This window comes from Gossypium hirsutum, chromosome D05 (assembly GCF_007990345.1).
Source record: "Gossypium hirsutum isolate 1008001.06 chromosome D05, Gossypium_hirsutum_v2.1, whole genome shotgun sequence".
In the NCBI taxonomy this organism is placed as follows: Eukaryota; Viridiplantae; Streptophyta; class Magnoliopsida; order Malvales; family Malvaceae; genus Gossypium; species Gossypium hirsutum.
This window is the reverse complement of record NC_053441.1, coordinates 27,947,430-27,967,325: the sequence shown is the minus strand read 5'-3', so window position 1 is coordinate 27,967,325 and position 19,896 is coordinate 27,947,430. Positions and strand designations below refer to the sequence as shown.

The following is a 19,896-nucleotide window of genomic DNA, read 5'->3' as shown; positions in this document are numbered from 1 at the left end:
GAAGCATCAAACCAATTGACTCACGAATTGATACAAACTGATTGAACTAGTTTTTTTTAATATATATATTTTTTATGATTATTTTAATAATTTATTTAATCAAACCCTATGAACTAGGGTTTGGCTCACTCCATTATTTTTTGATTAATTAATATTTAATACATATTCAATCACCATTCACAAATTGATTTTCACATTTACATGAATATTACACATGATGAAAATTATTGTATTGAATATTAATAAATAAAATAATAATAAAATGAGTTTTAACCCATAAATAAGTGACATAATTAATTTGATCATCAATTCTAAAAAAATTACTTAAAATATATTTTAATCTTCAAATTTTTATCCCTTCCTATTTATAATACGCTCCAACATACTTAAATTTACAACTTTAATGTAAATCAAATTAAGAATCAATTCACCAATTTTCACATTTTTAGCGAATATAATCAACCTCGAAATGTGGAACGACAAGTTTACGTTTAAAGTGATGAACATAAGTTACATTACATGAAAGGACCAAAGTCTAAAGGCTATATTGGACAAGCTTGCCAATATTCCCGCTCATGATAATCTCCTTATATTATTTCTTCATTAAAAAAATCATGCTCCATCAATCCATTTTCATGGAATCAAATTGTCTATAGCTTCTCTCCACGTTCTCTAATCCAATTTTGATTCTGTTTTACAGAACAATGTTCGTATTGTCGGTTGAAACCTTCAAGTCTGTGTTCATTTGATCTTCAAATCCATCCAAAAGAGCATCATTTCATCTCAAAAAACTCAGATCCTTTCACATGCTTATAGTTTTGCACACATCAGCTACCATAAATGGAAATTCCAAGCTTGTGTAGAGTCGAGAGCTAAATGCAACGAGGTTTCCACTTGGTGGCCATTGAAATTTGCCAGAAGAAAAGACTCGGGTAAGTTTCTCTATATCTATTTACTTGAGTAAAAGGTTAAAGGGGATGGTTTTTTCAGCAAAGTTTGTAACTTTAATGGGTTTGGTCTATCTATCTATCTATCTATCAATCATCTACGGGTGCTACAGCTGTTTCCAGAATGAAGTTTAATATTGATGAAATAAATAACAATGATAGACACAGTAACAAGGACGAGGGACGATGTAATCAAAATGCCGGGTTTTTTTTAATCTAAAAGGACAAAAGTGTATTTGGATTCATCTCATGGGGATTATCTGCAGCACATGGGGCTGCCCATTTTATGTTCATATAGTCTTCATTTACAATAAATAGGTTCTGTTAACAGTTCTGATTTCTGAATGGTCTAATGGAGAGGGGTAAATTGGTTTTGCCTTGTCTTCTTTCATTTGTTTCTGAGTTACTACCAAACAAACTCCATTATTAAAGAAATTAATAATATAAGAGCAACTTTACCTTTCCTTTACTGCAAAATTTTAAAAAAAAAAACTTTCCGAGCTTTATCAAGCAAAAGAAAATGAAAGGTTTTACTAAGCTTCAGTTAGAAATCTGAGAAAGAGAAAGGTGTGGTCTTGTGGGGTATAAGTTAATTCATTGTATTTGGCTGTTGGTGGTGATATATCATTCTCTTCTAAATGCAACTGTAGTTGCATCACATGATTCTCTTATTTTGTTCTCTTTCTTAGCCTGCACAAAACATTGGTTGGAAACTATTACATTTGCTTTTATATTATAAATATATATGTATTACACTTATATTGATTTTTTCTGATTGTTTTTATCTTCTGCTTCTTTGTCCATAGGGGTTAATTCTGTAAGAGGGTTCAAAGTTTGGTTTTTTTTTTGGATTAAAAATTGAGGAAGGATGAAGTATCAGTTTCTTCCACTTTTCATCAACCATAAAAATAGTATTATGTAAGAGAAATGAGGGCCCTTGAGCATTTAAGAATTCTGTCTGTATAATTATAGCGTAGCTGAGCTTCAATCCTGTTTAAGATTCCATAAATTTTCTATTAATTGGAGTCTGGGTATCACTTGGCTTCTTGTTTTCTTACTTTCCGTGAGAATTTGATTACGATGCGCATAGCTTTCAAAGAGTTTGGGTGGAGGATGTTATAGAGGTATGGAAGCCATGTGGGTGAATGAGACATGCTTTTTATCTCCTCTATTTGCGGGTGTGTAATGGAGGGATAGCCTGGATGTCCTTGGAAATTTCATCTTGAAAGTTCTCTTCTTTTTTTTCTTGTTTAAAATTATTTCTTCCAAATTCCCGGTGTTGGATTGTGCCACTTATGTTTGGCATATTGTTTCAATGTTTATCAGCAGCTAAATTGGGTTCACTGGCAAGAAACTCTGGCTGAAAATCGAAGTATAATTATCATGGATCTTGAGTATAGCAAGTTCTCGGATGCTTCAAAGGTTTTTGCATTTAACTTTCAATCTGATAGCGTAAAGTGCATATACATCCATAAACTATTTTAAGTTATTGGTGATTTAGATTTTGTATTTAGGAAAATAAGTAGGATTAGATTATTTGGTTGAAGGAATTATGCTGTTATCGGTTGGTAGGAGAGTAGCTTATTCTGGAATTGTGTTGCAGAAGGGTTCTTGGAAGACGGCATTGCTTTTCGCATACCAAAGTCTAGGTGTGGTTTATGGGGATCTGAGTACTTCCCCTCTTTATGTCTACAAGAGCACATTTGCTGAAGACATTCAACACTCAGAGTCAAATGAAGAGATCTTTGGTGTTCTATCCTTTGTTTTCTGGACTCTTACTTTAGTCCCCTTATTCAAGTACGTGTTTGTGGTTCTTCGAGCGGATGACAACGGAGAGGGTAAGCATTTAAGCAATTGTCTCGTCCATATCATTTAGCCATTAAACTGAAACCTTTTATTGATTGCAGGCGGGACTTTTGCACTGTATTCTCTGATATGCCGACACGCAAATGTCAGTCTTCTGCCCAACAGACAGGTTGCTGATGAAGCAGTCTCTACATATAAACTTGAGCACCCTCCAGAGAAAAGGAGCAGCTCAAGAGTAAAAGTGTACCTTGAGAAGCATAAGGTCTTGCACACTGCTTTATTAATCTTGGTTCTCCTAGGTACTTGTATGGTGATTGGAGATGGCGTTCTCACTCCAGCAATTTCAGGTAAACCTCCTAGCAGTTGGTTGGTTAAATTTGCAACTAATTTTTTTTAGTCACCGACTAATTAATATATACTTCGATATGTAGTTTTCTCTGCTGTCTCTGGCCTCGAGTTATCCATGTCCAAGGAGCATCACCAGTGTAAGCTCCTGAGCTTACTATTCTGGATCTTCTCATATGTAAATAGCATTGAAGCCTCTGATGCTATAATGGGGCCAAACCTTTTTTCATATTAACTGATTAAACACTTACCTGATTAAAGTTCGCATCTAGCTGGTGAATAAAATCCAGTTGTCCTGCAGGGAACATTCAACTGTAACCTGTCCTTTCTTTTAGTCTAATCTGGTCCTCTCTTCTTTTCTGTTTGATGGGAAGGTGAATGATGAATTGGGTTTTAACTGTTTCTGAAATAATGAGAGAACAAAGAAAATACTGAAGTTAATGAGATTTTTGAAGAAAATTTTCTATTTGATCGCATTTTTGTATATAATTTGCAATACCTTAAGGGGAAATAAAATATTACTCTCTTGGTAAATTCTTTTCCAGGTAAGGAGACATTTACCCTCTTTTCTTTTCACTGGAATGGTGGATTTGATATCTTTTTTGCAGCTTCATGCATGAGCATACAATATATTGCACTTATACGAAAGATGCTTTCCACACTGGTTTGCATGGAATTTAATTTCAGACTTGGCTTTTAAACAATAAACTGCATTTTTCAGTCTTCTATTTTCTTCCATCCTTGGGTCCTGTTGGCCTTCCATATATTACATTCCTGTGTTTTTTTTTCAAGTTATCTATATTCTGCCCCTTTATCTGACATTCATGCTATCTCTTTTGCAGATGCAGTTATTCCAATCACTTGCTTCATTTTGGTGTGTCTTTTTGCACTTCAACACTACGGTACGCATCGGGTCGGATTTTTATTTGCTCCCGTAGTGTTAACATGGCTACTTTGTATCAGTGCCCTTGGCTTATACAATATGATCCATTGGAACCCACATGTCTATAAAGCTCTTTCTCCATATTACATGTTCAAATTCTTGAAGAAGACAAAGAAAGGTGGATGGATGTCTTTGGGAGGCATACTTCTCTGCATAACAGGTGAGTTTAAATACAGATAAATATGGTAAAATTTCATCCTCATTATGTCCTTGGCCACTTTGCCTTTGATAGGTTCAATGTAATTTCCTTAGCTCAAAGTAATCCATGCATGGGACATAAGTTAAAATTTGCCCATGTTTAAGGTTGGTTCACAGTTACAAGAAGATCATTATTTGACATTATTAGATTATGTTGGCAAAATGGAGAAACCTTTTCCGAGTAATCATACAGTTAACCCTGCAAATGAATATCCGTTTCCTTAGTAAAATTCAAAAATTATACTCACGCGAAACTCAAGGCTGGCCATGGATCCTATCATTCAAGCTAAACATCTCAGCATGATCTGATTTGCAAGGCCCCATTATACTATCTGCTGTTATATCCAAATAACAAGAATTATGTCCTGTATCTTTTTATTTTTCAGTCTTCAAGCAAAGTCATCAGAATACCATCTGAAATTTGTTGAAACTAGAGATATATCGATAACTAATACCATAGCTTAACTTCATTGTGACAACTTACAACCAATGATTGCCAATAGTATACCTGATTATCCATGCAGGCTCGGAGGCAATGTTTGCTGATCTTGGTCACTTCTCTTATGCTGCAATTCAGGTAACTCAACACTAATACCTTGTAAATTTTGATTTGATGGTCACTGATTCAATTTGAGTTCAAAGTCGCCTACTAAATTGAAATTTAACCTTTGCCTTGCTGCAGACTGCTTTCACCTTTCTGGTTTATCCGGCTCTTATATTGGCATATATGGGTCAAGCTGCTTATTTGTCTCAACATCATCATACGAGTTACCACATCAGTTTCTATGTCTCGGTTCCAGGTATACTCCCATCATCTGTTTACAAAACCAACAAAAAATGGTAGGAAGTTGATTGATGAAATAGGAAATGTAAATTTCAAGTCTAATCATTGACCTCCCTTTTACTCCAAGAGCTAAGAAATAGTCTGAAAGATTGACTGACGTGTCGGCAGGATAACACCATCTTAGTTTATCATGTCTCCCCAGCTTAAAAGGGTTGCAGCTCTCTGTTGGGTACATATCTGAATTCATGGTTGTAGACAAATAAACTTGACTGCATCACTCTTTTTGTGTGTGTGTGTGTATACAGAAATTGTGAGATGGCCAGTGTTAGTAATAGCGATTCTGGCTTCTGTTGTGGGAAGCCAAGCAATCATTAGTGGAACATTCTCGATCATCAATCAGAGCCAATCACTTAGCTGTTTTCCTCGAGTGAAGGTTATTCACACCTCCGACAAGATACATGGCCAGATTTATATCCCTGAAATAAATTGGGTGCTCATGATCCTTTGCATCACTGTGACTATTGGATTTAGAGACACAAAACACATGGGGAATGCATCAGGTAAGTTTGAACACTTAAAACTTCATGCATTGCAGATAATAATTCTCTAACATAATACGAATTTCCATTTTCTTATTCTTTTGGAAGATTTTTCAACTGGCCTCTACCTATAAACTAAACTTCAGCAGGAAAGGGTTTGAGGAATTAGATCCTTCTTTTATGTTAGATGAAACAAAGAAGTTTGATGCATTATTAAAGTTCTGCTCTTATTGGTATCAGGGTTGGCAGTGATGACTGTGATGCTGGTGACAACATGCCTCATGTCCCTCGTTATTATCCTCTGTTGGAACAAGCCTCCCGCTGTAGCTCTTTCCTTTCTTCTTTTCTTTGGTTCTATTGAGTTGCTTTACTTCTCAGCTTCACTCACTAAGTTCACAGAAGGTGCTTGGCTTCCTATTCTGTTGGCCCTTTTCCTCATGACAATCATGTTTGTATGGCATTATGCCACCATTAAGAAATATGAATTTGATCTCCACAATAAGGTGTCACTAGAATGGCTATTAGCATTGGGTCCAAGCCTAGGAGTTGCTCGAGTACCCGGTATTGGCTTAGTTTTTACAGATCTCACCTCAGGCATCCCAGCTAACTTTTCTCGTTTTGTCACTAACCTTCCAGCCTACCACCGTATCCTCGTCTTTGTGTGTGTAAAGTCTGTACCTGTCCCTTTTGTACCCCCAGCTGAGCGTTATCTAGTGGGCCGTGTTGGTCCTGCTGCTCATAGGTCTTATAGGTGCATTGTTCGTTATGGATACCGAGATGTACACCAGGATATTGATTCTTTTGAAACGGAGCTAGTTGCCAGACTGGCTGATTTCATCCGCTATGATTGGCATCGGAGCCAGCACACTAGTCCTTATGCTGAAGATGATGCTTCCCACTCTAATGAATCATCAAGTGAACGTAGATTAGCAGTAATAGGGACAGTAACATTTTCTGGCACACCAGGTTATGGAATTGAGGAAAGTGTGGAACCAGCAAGTGTATCTATTGGATTCTCAACAGTAGAGAGTGTGACGGATGTGATTGAGATGCAGGCTGTGGGTGCGGGAGCTGTTGAAAGAAGAGTTAGATTTGCGATTGATGATGATGACTCTGAATCTGATGGGCAAACCAAAATGTATGTTCAGTTGGAAGAAGAGCTGAGGGACCTGATGACAGCCCAAGAAGCAGGGACTGCATTCATACTAGGACACACACATGTAGAAACAAAGCAAGGATCTTCTATTTTAAAGAGATTGGCCATTAATTTTGGGTACAATTTCTTGAGAAGGAATTGCCGCGGACCAGATGTTGCACTCAAGGTGCCTCCAATATCTTTATTAGAGGTTGGCATGGTTTATGTGGTGTAATCTTCCCATCTCATGTAACTAGTTTTTGTAGCTTATTTTATTTATGCCACAGATATATACATAAACATAAATATAATGAAGTGAAAGAAAGAAAGAAGTACTTGCTAGTTCGAGCTGGTCAGTAGAGAAAGTTATAACCTGTTTAAGAAAGGGAGGGATTCACCTCTTCCTTTATGTCAGATGATGCTAAACACATGAAATTACTATACATCAAAGTGCGTATTAAGTCTTAATATCATTTCTCTATTTCCACGACAGCGTTTTCACTCCCTACAACGTGTTACCGTATAGTGCGTTAATATCAAGAGAGAAAAAATTCAATGCCAACGCAAAATAGTCAAGCTTAAGGTACAGCATTACTGAATCAGATATCCTCGATCAACTTTAAAATCAGGGTAGATAACATCATGATCATAAAGTATATCCGCAAATCCACACATCAACTGTGTATTAGAATTGATCTTGAGATACAAGTGTTCACATCATCTACAACCAAAACTGTGAATTCCAATGAGCTGAATCAAAAGCTATATTTTAACCGAGAATAAAACTGTGAATTCCGTTGAACCAAAACACTAAGAAACATTTTTGATTGGTGTAAACCATGTTGAAGAGATGCTCATGTTGCTCGCTTGGACTTGGATTTGGACCGACTCAGCTACTTCACATTATTCTCATTACGATCTTCTATATTTTTTTTTCTCATACCGGTAGTATATAAAATCAAACTCTGATTATAGCACTGAACTTTTTTATTATTCTTTCAAAGGAATACATCTAAATTTGGTTTATAGTGCTCCCTACACAAAATACAATTACATGATCAAAACTGCACACCAGTCTCTTTATAGTAACTGTGGAACAAGAAGGCAGCAGGCAACATCTTGTACGAAAGAATGCTTACAAATCAAATAATATACCAAGAAAAGAAACACAGTATCAGATAGTACTAGGCAGACAACAAAGGCTTTCATGAAATTTTAATGTTAAGCCAGTCCAGATAGAGAAAGTGTACAAAACCTGATATTTTTCTCCTCCATTTGCGTTCTGTTCCTTCGTATTTTACATCCCAGTTGAGGATGTCCGATTTATCCTCTGTGCACCCAATTTCGGAGCAGCTGCTCTATTTCCTCTGCCTCTTCCCGCTGATAAAGGTTTTGCCTTGGTTGTCGGAGGGGGAGCAGCAATAGCTGCCCAGGGATCATCATCATCAACTGCTCCAGCTGTTTTTACATTCAATGGTCTAGAAGCAGATTTTGGAGGAGGAGCTGCTATAGAACCCCACAAATCATCGTCTTCATCTTTAGCTGCCTTCACTGTGCTTTTTGGTCTCAAACTTGTTGAAGCTAAAGCATAGAAACAAAAAAAAACCATCCACCCGAAATGTAAATCTTCAAATTTTCACAAATATCTCATTAAACAAGCATATCTAATGACTTAATGACAAATATCCCTCAGAACTGATTGCTGATAAATTTTTAAGGCATTTCCAGTTTCAACTACATGTAAATAAGAGTTCTAACAAATGCTCTTAGGGCAAGCTTTAAGTTTAGCTAATATATTATTTGTAGTAAATATGTATTAATAGTTGATAGCTTTGTTCATTGTTTCCAATGCATGGGATAAGATAAGATAATATTACATACAGTAATTTTAATGAGAGCCCTTGGGGCACTCATTGAAGAAAACTTTAAATAATGACAAATTTCTGATTAAGGGCGACTATTTTTTTGTTTTTTGGCCAGAGATTTAAGGGAAAATCCGTATTCAACTAGTTTTAACATGTTTACAATGACTGTTCATGCATATAGAAAAATTTAAATGCATCACATATTTTCCCATCTTGGACCATAAACATTAAGACTAGAGGTTTAATTCCCACATTCCAGAATTGAATGGAGAATACTACCTTGTGGTTTAGGCTGTGAAACTGGTTGTGAAACAGGACGCTTCTGAGCTGCCTGAATATTTGCCAAGGCTGGAGAAGGCTTTGGCTCGTCAAGGGGTTCAATATCATCCCATCCATCTTTGTCACTGTCATGTTCTTCATGAATGCCATTTTCAATTTCTCCCCATCCATCGGTTGAAGTAGGAGATGGAGGCATCAGTTGATCTGCAAAATCTGTACTGGAACTTACTCGGTGGACTGGTGCTGTACTTGGAGTTTCTATTAGTCCTAAGATTGTCATAGAAAAACAACATTAGAGATGGAATTATTGAATGAACACAAAAATATAATCAGACAAAAGTGAAGACCAAAGGTGCAGCATAATATTAACTTATTTCCAAAATAATAGGTACCAAATTTTATAAGTCACATAATTGCAAGAAATACCTGAGCTGGCTGTAGAGGCTGTGGTAGTTGCAGGTGTGACAGAATTTGCAGTAGCAACTGGAGCTTGATCAGAAGCTTTGCCTTTAAGAGTTAAGGAACTCATGGCCCATCTGCAAGGTTAGAATTTTAGCAGTCAAAAACCAAAATTACATCCTGGGAAAAGAGAACTGACATTATCCATCAAGTGGCTATAAAAAAATTCTGGACATGCCTTTATAAATCATTTAACTATTTAAGCTAGCTGCTTAAAAATTAATGCACCTTACAAGAAAACAAATTGTAACACACAAGTTTTCAAGGTCATTGATTCCATGTGAACCATCTTGTTGTATGGTAACAATCAATATGGCCCTCCTACAGCAAAAATTCTCAACTTACCCCAGTAAACTAGCATTTCCAGGCATTGATGAAATCCCTAAACTTCCAGCACCAGAAGTATCTTCAGCATTACCCTGTAAAGAACAAAGCACAAAAACATTGGCATAAGAAAATACTATACTATAGATGATAGCAAAATTTCTTAGAACATACCTTGAATATTTAAATTTCAAAATTTTTACGCTTGTATAAAAACTATAGTTTGATCCAGATAATACTAATAATAATACCACAATGTTTGATATGCCTTCACTATTCGCTGAATCAAAACATCCTCACCAGAACTTAAGACAAAGAATATATAACAATGAGAGATAAACACATAAAAGCAGCAAGATATATTTTGAATCGAAAAGAACACATAATTAGTTATATATTGCTTGAATGCTTGAAATGTATAATAGCCATACACTGGTTAACAGCAAATGGATGAAACCACATCAACAGTTGCAGAACCAAGAGCTACAAACATTATTAAGAAGTTTTAGCCTTGGTTCATAACATGATTTACTGCTTAAAATCAACAAATTATGAGCTACAAAGTGTTTCATTAAGGATGGAAAATTTATACTTGATGCATCAGAATGCTGATCAAGAAAATAAGAGAAAGTTAGAGATAATAAGAAATAGCATTTAATTGTGTGCTTGATAGCACTGAAACTATAGTAAGTTTGCATTTGCCTAAGTTCAATGAAAAGAAATGGAGATGCAAAGGCATCTTATAGCTCACCTTCTCATTATACTGCTTCACTATCTGTAAAAATTGATCAACTGCTTGAAATGCCTTTGACCGTATATCACTGTTTAAAAGGCAAGAGAGTACATTCTTCATGTACACTGATGAATAATAATAAAAAGCTGACAAGAAATAAACTAATCAAGAATAACATAACCTGTCAGGATCAATGATAAGTACAACAATATTTGGAAGAATCCGGGTAGCAATCTCAGTCATGTCATAATAAGAACTAGTGGCACATAAAGCCATAACTCCTGCCACAACATAATTTCATGTTAGTTTGATGACAACATAAAAACAAGAACACGAATGCTTTAAAAATCTAAGAAAGCACATTTAAAAAACCAAGAATATCAGAAACTATGTATACCTGCTCCTCGGGCAGGAGAGAAAGTATCACGCAATGCACGGACCGTAAATGCATTGATCAAAACTCTCTTCCGTGTCTACAATTTTGGAGCAATATATGACAATTTTTAACGGGACACAATTAATTGAACTTTAACAAGGAACAGGTAATTGAAAATATTCAAGAAGGATTAGCCAAGAATCAACTAACCCCTTCATTTAGGTAGCTTGCAATGTTTCCCAATAATATGGTGGTATTTGTTCTAATTGCAGGTTCTTCATCAACCTGCACAACATTGCCAAAACGTACATAAGAACATGACTTTAAAACAGAAAAAATCATCAAACAAATTAAAAGAGAAACTTACCATTCTCATAATAGTAATCTATTGGTGATTTTCATATGGGAAATTAGACACAACTCCAACACTAATATTTTAAGCTGAACCCAGTTAACCTTTTTATCCAGTTAGATAATATACTTCACTGTCAATTAAGACAATCTCCACCATGGCATGGCCTTCTGTTTGTTAGGTGCAAACCAAACCAATGCATGGCAGTTGGGTGTTGGACCCATACCTATTTCTTTTCTTTAATATTTTCAACGCAATCTATATAAGTGTTATAGACAACAAAACATTCCTTTGTTATTAACTATCAGAAATATATGAAGAAAATAATTTAATCAAAATGATATTTAAATCCATAAAATTAAAATTTGCAAAATAAATTTAGTATAATCTTTAGTTAGATGTGCAATAAATTAACAGTTTATTATAATTTATGAATTTGCAGGTTCAACTTGATGTAAATATAATAATGATTTTATTATAAACTGCTCATGCAGGTCTAAGGTTATAAAAAAAGAAACTTGTGGTTGTTCTGTTTTTCTAATATTTCCCTTGCAAAATGATGGCGATGAAACTCATATAAACTAACCAGAAAAAGAACATAGAATAATACTACAACACAATATGATGCACACCTGTAACTTGGAAAGATACTTCAGTAATGAGCCTGACAAAGTACGTTGTGAAAGCTGCAATGGAGATGAGACAGCAAAACTTAGAACAGACTCAAATAACATTTTTACATAAAAATAGTAATATATCACGAAGCTTAAAGAAAATATACAACGAAGCAAGATTGTAAGATCATGGAGATAATATAGCAGCACGGAAATTAAAATCACAAGCTCATAACAAACTCAAACTCGAGTTTGTTGATTTTCTTTTTCCTTTTTTCAGTACTTCTTCCTCCTCCATTGTACTTGAAACAACATAACAAGCAATTGAACTTCACACACAAGAACTTACACAAAACCTAAGACGATTGGCATATAACAGGAAATATGTTCCCAAACTCAATTTATCTTATTGGTACTCATCTGAAGATCCTAACATTTAGCAGTGGTCGCTAGGGAATATGTTCCCAAACTCAATGGATCACAATTAGTTAATGAAATCCATCTTTACATTGTCTCCTAGTTCCAACATCTTTTGACTAAAGTCAAGTAAAGAAAAGTTTATAAATTTTACTGGTTCCTTGAACATTTCAAGCTTGTAAGATTAGCAAAGTAACTTGAATAAGTCACCAACATGACTGGTAACATTATACTCTCTTCAAAGAGAAATGACTAAGAGATAGATGATGAGCCAAAGTAGAATTCCCTGCTTTCAAGGCTCAGCTGGATGGATTTGAGCATACCTTAGGAGCCAATATAAGCATGGACTTGAGAGTCAATTCTCGGAGAAACGCAGACGTGTCTGCAAATCCAGTAGCAACATGGGGGTAGACCTAGTTGTAAAATTTTAAACCAACAGTTATTAATTTGCAATATTATCAGGAGTTTGAAATAAGCAACTAAAATCTGCTCGAATGAGGGAGTAACATATGTGCCATGGATTCCATACTTGCTCATCAACAACTTGAGCAGATAAAGATTCACCGAATTGATCAATATGCTGTAGAAGAGCAACTCGGACAGCTCGGTCATTAGAAGCAAAGAGCTTCACAATTGTAGGCAGTACCTACACCAGAGAAGCCAAGATATTATCCAGTCAGCCAAAAGTAATAGAGCAGAAATTACATGTTTAAACAGAGTTGGATTTTATATTTAAATCAAACATAAAATCATATGTCTAAAGTAAACAAGAAATAAACAGTTGTATGACCTTCAGACTAAATTCTTCAGCAGAAAGCCAAGAACCCATTTTCAACAGTGCAGTCAAAGCAGGGGCAGCAGCTGAACCAAATTCAAGGGCAGAGGCTAACAAAGGAAGTAACTGCAAAGCAAGTTATGAAATCATAAACTGGCTGTTGAAACCATGGATGATTTGTCTTAGTTAACTTATCACACTCAAGTTCCAAAGGTTGCACCTTCTTCAACACAATTGGGCGAGGAAGCTGCTCTGCTAAATTAGGAAGCTTACGAAAGAAAGTATCCTTCTCAACACTGTCTTTCAAACTAAGAATTTCCATGAAATGTATGGTGTCCACCAACTTATTTTGGAAATATTCTGGCAATAAAAGTATTTTAGAATGTGGTATTAGCCGAAAGCAAAAACATGATGGAGAAGAAGGAATTTTCAAAACAAATGCACCATGGGTGGAAACATATGCAAAAAGATCACACACAAAAGGCATCAATTTCACAAAGCAGACTTCAGAAGAACCAAAGAGAAGCACCATATAGAACAGAGAGTTCCAGATCAAACCTTCTGATAAAGGAAAATTTATTACAATTACGAGGAACAGTGAGATTGCTGTTTCTAAGCCTAAAGCTTTCAGCATAACTTCACTTTCAAGAAATTACAAGAGTGTACCATCTCTCTTCATCATCTCAAATCATCCCCCAATAGGGGATGAGTTCAGAACTATTTTCCTCTTTAATCTCCCAATGCTTCCCATAAAGTAGTAATAACCAAACAAAAAGGACTATATGTACATAAAATGTTTCAACTGTTGTTCAGAGGTAGAATTGATCCTAAAATATAGAGTCCACAACCAAGAAATAATAGAATGAAGACAACATATCCACGAAAACAGCTTGACTAATTTACTATATGGTCCGTGCCACTCCAAAGCGGTCATTAATTAGGTTAGTTGGTCCAAGATTGAAGATAAAAATCTCAAGCTTATAAAGCAGACTGCTTTGCTGGATGTCTCACCCTTTTGGCAAAACTACAAGGACACAAAGCAAAGGGCACTTACCACTATTTTCTATAAGCTTTGATGTATTCAACCTGCGAGAAGGCATGGAGCTCAAGAGCCGCTGATAATCTGGAAGCAGAGACTGAGAGACAAGAAATTAGGTAGATAAGTACTAAAACGAACCTTGCAAAGGATCAAAGCAAAAGCACATATAAGTGCTATTGCTAACTGAGGAATGCGACCACCAATAATAACTATAAATTTGAAATACGCTACACTCATTTCGAATAGCAATAGTAATGTAACTACAAACCTTTGGAATAGAGGCAGTGTTGCGCAGCTCCTCAGTTTTTCCCAACTTCATGCCAGAGAAAATCTCGTAAATAAGACATCCTACCAAATTTTTTAAAAAAATTGTTCATATTGCTAGCAGATCAGACAGGAAAAAGAAAGAAACAAAAATATCAGATAAAGAACTGAAAGTGAACCAAATCACAGATATGTCATGGTTGTTATCTTTCATCTCACTAGGCTGCTTTAGATACATGCATAAGTCAATACAATTTTTCTGAATGTCATTGTAACACACAGAGCGCATAAACAACAGCTGAGAAGGTTTTTCAAATTTTGAAACAAATCTAAACTTATAAGCTCAAACAAATGAATGCCCACTAGAAGCATAGCCAAATGAACATCAAAAGCTATGTACTCTCTGCTCCTGCATCACTCTCAGTCAACACTAGCATCTAACAGAGATGAAAAATAGTCAGTATCAACTCCAAACCCATGCAAGGAAACATACTCTTGTCCTGATGAAACTTCATGATGTAAAAACACCTAAAAGATCAATGTGAAAAGAACTGGATGCTCAAAGAATTAGCACAAATTAGCTGTTTACTCATCAACCTCCCTAACTTATTACACCAGTATATCAAAAGAAAAAATTGCAAACTTACCCAAACCCCAAGAATCAATAGCCCATGGTGGAGATTTTCTGATTGTGGCCCAGTCGCACTTTGCCAGCTCTGTTGGCTTGTATTGCGATCCAACAAGCCATTCATATTGCTGATGGAAACAAAGGATTAAATTCAATTATCCACAGGCAATCTTGACAACAAAGAATGAAAAGTTGATCTTGAGAATCCTAAAAAGATGAGAGAGAAGACAAAGAAAGAGAGATGGTCTGCAGAAAGGATTCCATAGCATAGTAGCATATGATGGAAAAATGAAAATATATAATATAGAAAATGCATGATAAAAAATTATACAACAATTGAATAAAGCATTTCACCTATGTAATTAGATGCAGAAAAAATACATAGATTGAAAGGATCCTGAATTTAATATGGAAAGTTAATTCCAATGTCAAAATTGAATGAGAAACAACTTCATTTATATGGCCTCTCAGTTACTTTATGGGTTGCATCTCTAATGATCCATTCAGAAAAAAATAACCTTGCTCTTCTTTAAGAAAATATGTAGACTTCATTCCATAAATACCTACTTGGATTTGAAGATTAAATAGTATATACGTTATAATGAGATTCAAAATAGTTGAAAACACTTGCTCACATCCAAACACAAGCATTACCAGCATCGGTCCTGTAGCAGTTGCATTGGCCCCATCATATTCTGATAGAACATCAAAAGCATATAGCTTCCAGTCCAAGGTCTGCGTTACAACAACGCTTGACAAGCAAACATTGCCATGAACCTGTACCATCCAAAGCTAGTGAAAAGAGTGATCTTGAAAGAGATAACAGTGGGTTAAAAATAAAGAAATTGCAGAATCACATTTAGTAATTAACATGCATTCAATTGAATGTAGTGCAATTCCCCTAAGATAAGAACTGCTAATCGCTCTCACTCAATCATGACTAATTCAAGTACAAGAAGAAAATCCTTTAATTACCTTGGCAAACAGGTTTTTGCATGACTACAAATTTTTAGAATTTCAATGAATAAAGATGTAATTGGAAGAGTTCCAAATACTTACAAGTTTGCAGTCGTTATTTAAAAAGCTCACAGCTTTAGCAATTTGGTGGAGCCCCCAAGCATAATATTCATCCCTACCAACAAAAGAAATCACAATCTAAAATTATTATGGCTTTAAACAACAAATTAAGTTCATCATATTCTATGTATGATGGCAAAATAAAATTTCCAATAAAGCATAATTTAATTCCAATATAAGAAACTAAATGTATATTCATTCTGGGAATCAGGAAAAGCAAAATAACAAACACAAGCAAGAGACTTAGCACAGTTAAGAGAATATACCTTTGTGTACCTTCTAAACCCAGTTCCTTGATCTTCTCTGATAATGGCATAACAGGCTCCGTGACAATATAGATTGTAACTTTCGAACTAGAACCATCAAAAGATTCAACCTCAGTACTATGAAGAAATGACAAGATATTCGGATGCCTCACCTGCAAAAAGAAGCAGAGAAACTCATTCCGAAGTTCAGAATCTAGAGACTATACAAACACAATTGAGACTCCAGTTTCATCTTCTAAAACGCAAGAGAAAGAAAAGAAGCAAAAAGGGTATCTTTCACACAGAAAGAAAATAAGTTCTGAAGAAATAACAAGTAAATATCTAATCTTTTCGGATCAGAACACGCAGGAATTGAGTTGTACAGGAAACAAGTATAGGAAATTAACAGTAATATGCAATTCTAGAGATTGGGTTATTCTAGCAAAAGCCATAACGAGACAGAACACAGAGGAAGCAATTGGAATAGAAAGGCAAGGAGCAAGATGAAGTAGTTACAGTTCGAAGACGCTTGACACCATTTCGACCAGCAGCTAAATGGCCGTCCTGCGGATTACTTCCGGAAAGAGAAAATATAGAAACCGGAGATCCATCGTCCTGAAAAGATTAAAGAAAGAAAAGAAAGAGATCGAAAGGTTTATGAGAGCTGAAGGAAGAGATTAAAAAGGGATGGAAATAGTGGGGAAGTAGTAGTGCCTTGGAGGTGCCGCGAAAGTGAGACCAAGAGCCCCAAGCAGAAGGGTAAGGATCTCCAATGTTGTAAGGTAGATCCTTGAGCCCTGCTCCAGATCCGCCTACCACTCCTTTCAGGAATTTCAACATCTTTTTTCTTCGATGATCTGTGAATAGAGAGATGGACAAAAAGATGAAGAAGAAGGAGGAGGTTCCAACTTCCAATTCGATTCGATCTGCCAATATTTTCTTTTATTATTGTTATTTAAAATAATAAAATAAAAATAGAACCCTATTATATAATTCTTCAGTTAGTACATTCAGTCGATGTTCAAAGAGGTTAGATTCTGTGCTTCGCGGTTTCACCATGCTCTACCGCATCATCCTTCATTTCTCCATTCTCCAAACTTAATGACGGCAAAACTGGGCCAGGACATTTCTGATGGGCTTCGACCTCTTGTGGAATTTTGTAACAGGTCGACGGAAATTTAAATTGACTTTGCCACTCACTGTTGTGACTAAAATCTATAAATAGCACGTCCCATTTGTCAGTTTTTCACAGATTTTTCTGAATTTGAATTTCCATTTGTACCATAATGGTTGCCCCTCTATTTAGATAAAAAGTACATGTGCTCAAAATACAATAATAATGGAGGATTCTTTAATAGTTTAATATTACAGTAATATGGAAATAAAAGTACCTCACAAATTAATCGGTTAAGAGATATCGATTTCTATCATTCATATGTCCAAGTCGTATATGTCATAATTTAGTGATGTTAGAATCTAGATCAGTTGATGATGACACTAATGCAGCTCCATAGCCATTGAACCATCCAAAGCATAAAGGCCCCACTCTAAATGTTCATGCATTACAACCATAGCGCCCGAGAATACTTTCAGCACTTCACCTTCACCGGAGTATCTAAAGCCTTTTTTGTCCAAAGTACTTAAAGGAAATCAAGTGTTTCTTTATTTCTGGAATGTATGGAACATTTGACAAGGTTTTGAAATGCCGTCAAACAAATTTATATGAATTGTGCCAATCCCCACAACTTAGCATGCGAGGTCATCTCTCATTAGCACTAAACTAGAACGCCTCTTATATGTTGAAAGAAATCTTTGAAGGTGTTAATGTAAAATGTAGCAGCCATATCAAGAATTCGCCTCTTACCAGTGCAAGAATCGGATACTGCCAAAGTGAACCCGACATCATTTGAAGTTTCTACATCAATCACATTTGCACAACCATTCTACTACTCAAGCAATTATGCTTTATCATTCATTTGTGGACAATCTTTCTTTATGTTCCCAAACTTCTTATAGTAATAACATTATATTCTTTTCTTGAACTACGATCTGGGATGAGTTTTGCTTGATTGTCCTCCTCTTGATTTGGATCTCCCTCGAGCAATCAAACCATAACCTTGATTGTGTTCACCTACCTTACCAATGAATTTCTTTCTCAACTCATTAGAGCATAAGGCATTTTTCACCTCCTCAAGAGAAACATCATCATGACTATACAACTTAGTGTCAATGAAGTTCTTATATGGGCAAGGTAAAGAACACAAAACAATCAATGCTTGATCTTCATCGTCGATTTTAATATTGATATCATTGAGATCCATAATAATAGAGTTGAAAGTGTCAAAGTGTTTGAAATAGGCATACCTTCCTCCATCTTTAAGATGTAACGATGTTGTTCAGGTAGACATAGTTTGTCAATAACTTCGTCATGTATTTGCTTTCTAATTGGAGCCACAAACCAGATGCAACGGTCTCTTCGGCTACCTCTCGTAATACTTCATCGCTTAGGCATAATAGAATATCATTGTGTGCTTTCTTCAGTTTCTCGTCTTTTTGCTCTTGCGAAAGCGTGTTTGGTAATTGTCTCTACCAAACATCTTAAGCAATCCTTGTTGAACCAACATTGCCTGCATCTTGATGCATACGAAACTATTTTTACTGGTCAATTTCTCGACTACGTATTTAGTCGATAATACACTTGCAGCGATATCAACATTTTAAATAACAACAGAAGTAACAAAAAAAGATCACAAGCATAACCACTTTGCAAAGACTACAAAAGCAGTTGAAACAGATCTTCGATATCAATTTGTTTGGAATGGATTGGACTAAGTATGTCAATACAACCACAACTTAATTTATTGAGAATGAATAAGACATATACCACAAGAAATAATATGCAAAAAATAAATAAATAAATTAGGAGACAAAAATATTTTCGTGGTTTAACTTTAAAGTACCTCTATAAACAGTAACAAAAAAAAACTTCATTATAATAAAACGGTGAAAACTACAAGTGTTTTTACACTCAAAACATAATTCAAAAAACTTACTAGTGGCATCCGAAAAATACCCAAAAACAGTTAAACCATTGATGTCAAATTAAGCACCACTAACTAATTCACTCTGAAAAATGGTATGTCTCATGGCTTTAAGCAATTTACTTTGACAATTTGTAAAAGAACAATAATTCTTTCTGTAGTAAAAGAAATTGGTGCATAAATTAGCCACCATTTTTGACATTGAATTCAAGCTAAAACCCTGACTACATTCCGGTGCATTAATGGGTGCAATCAATTGTTGATTTCAGCTCGGGAGTTCAAGTTAGGAAACCTAATAATCAAGGGTCTAATTTTAAATTTTATTTTTCTATTTTACAAAAAAAACCAAGCTGTTTAATAATTTATATCCGCAATAAGTTAACAAAAATCAACAATTCAAGTTTGTGTTTATTAACAATGGACTAACTTTTCAACTTTTATAGAATATGCGGACCAAATTTCAATAAATTTAAATGATGAGATTATCTTTTTCAATTTTAATAAAATTAAACAAAAGATTGGTAATGGAGATAAAGAAATTTATGGAAGAAACTAGCTAAGATCCTTAAAGCCAACATCGATATTCTCAGCAATCTAAACAACATTGTCTTCATTGATCTATCCCTTTTGCTCAACATTAAGAATTAACGTTGTAACGGGTCAATTTTGACCTGGGTCTAAAGGCCCAAAACAGATAAAAAAATAATAAAG

General features: G+C 35.3%; 2 protein-coding genes across 11 annotated transcripts; one reads left to right on the top strand and one right to left on the bottom strand.

Moving 5' to 3' along the window:
* Positions 1 to 557: 557 nt before the first annotated feature.
* LOC107904855 (potassium transporter 2) lies at positions 558 to 7,039 on the top strand. 9 transcript variants are annotated; one of them, XM_041094560.1, is made up of 10 exons: positions 558 to 932; positions 2,274 to 2,369; positions 2,551 to 2,785; positions 2,855 to 3,100; positions 3,185 to 3,238; positions 3,941 to 4,201; positions 4,764 to 4,816; positions 4,922 to 5,039; positions 5,329 to 5,583; positions 5,803 to 7,039. In XM_041094560.1, exons 2-10 carry the CDS (start codon positions 2,331 to 2,333, stop codon positions 6,930 to 6,932), a joined length of 2,391 nt encoding a protein of 796 aa, XP_040950494.1. In that variant the 5' UTR covers positions 558 to 932; positions 2,274 to 2,330; the 3' UTR covers positions 6,933 to 7,039. The 9 variants fall into 9 exon arrangements, with proteins under 9 accessions (XP_040950494.1, XP_040950496.1, XP_040950489.1 ...); XM_041094562.1 differs by lacking the exon at positions 558 to 932 and adding an exon at positions 1,427 to 1,514; XM_041094555.1 differs by lacking the exon at positions 558 to 932 and adding an exon at positions 1,605 to 2,125.
* A 630-nt stretch (positions 7,040 to 7,669) lies between these two features.
* On the bottom strand, positions 7,670 to 17,215 carry LOC107904853 (N-terminal kinase-like protein). 2 transcript variants are annotated; one of them, XM_016831356.2, is made up of 21 exons: positions 16,859 to 17,215; positions 16,661 to 16,759; positions 16,166 to 16,317; positions 15,882 to 15,954; positions 15,477 to 15,599; positions 14,842 to 14,950; positions 14,199 to 14,278; positions 13,946 to 14,027; positions 13,112 to 13,251; positions 12,907 to 13,017; positions 12,646 to 12,762; positions 12,440 to 12,529; positions 11,718 to 11,771; positions 10,944 to 11,018; positions 10,755 to 10,830; positions 10,539 to 10,638; positions 10,376 to 10,445; positions 9,646 to 9,719; positions 9,268 to 9,377; positions 8,842 to 9,108; positions 7,670 to 8,278 (listed from the first exon to the last, which is right to left on the bottom strand). In XM_016831356.2, the coding sequence occupies exons 1-21, from the start codon at positions 16,982 to 16,984 to the stop codon at positions 7,995 to 7,997; spliced, it is 2,412 nt and encodes an 803-aa protein (XP_016686845.2). In that variant the 5' UTR covers positions 16,985 to 17,215; the 3' UTR covers positions 7,670 to 7,994. The 2 variants fall into 2 exon arrangements, with proteins under 2 accessions (XP_016686845.2, XP_016686846.2); XM_016831357.2 differs by having other exon boundaries at positions 8,842 to 8,910; positions 9,325 to 9,377.
* Positions 17,216 to 19,896: the final 2,681 nt, after the last annotated feature.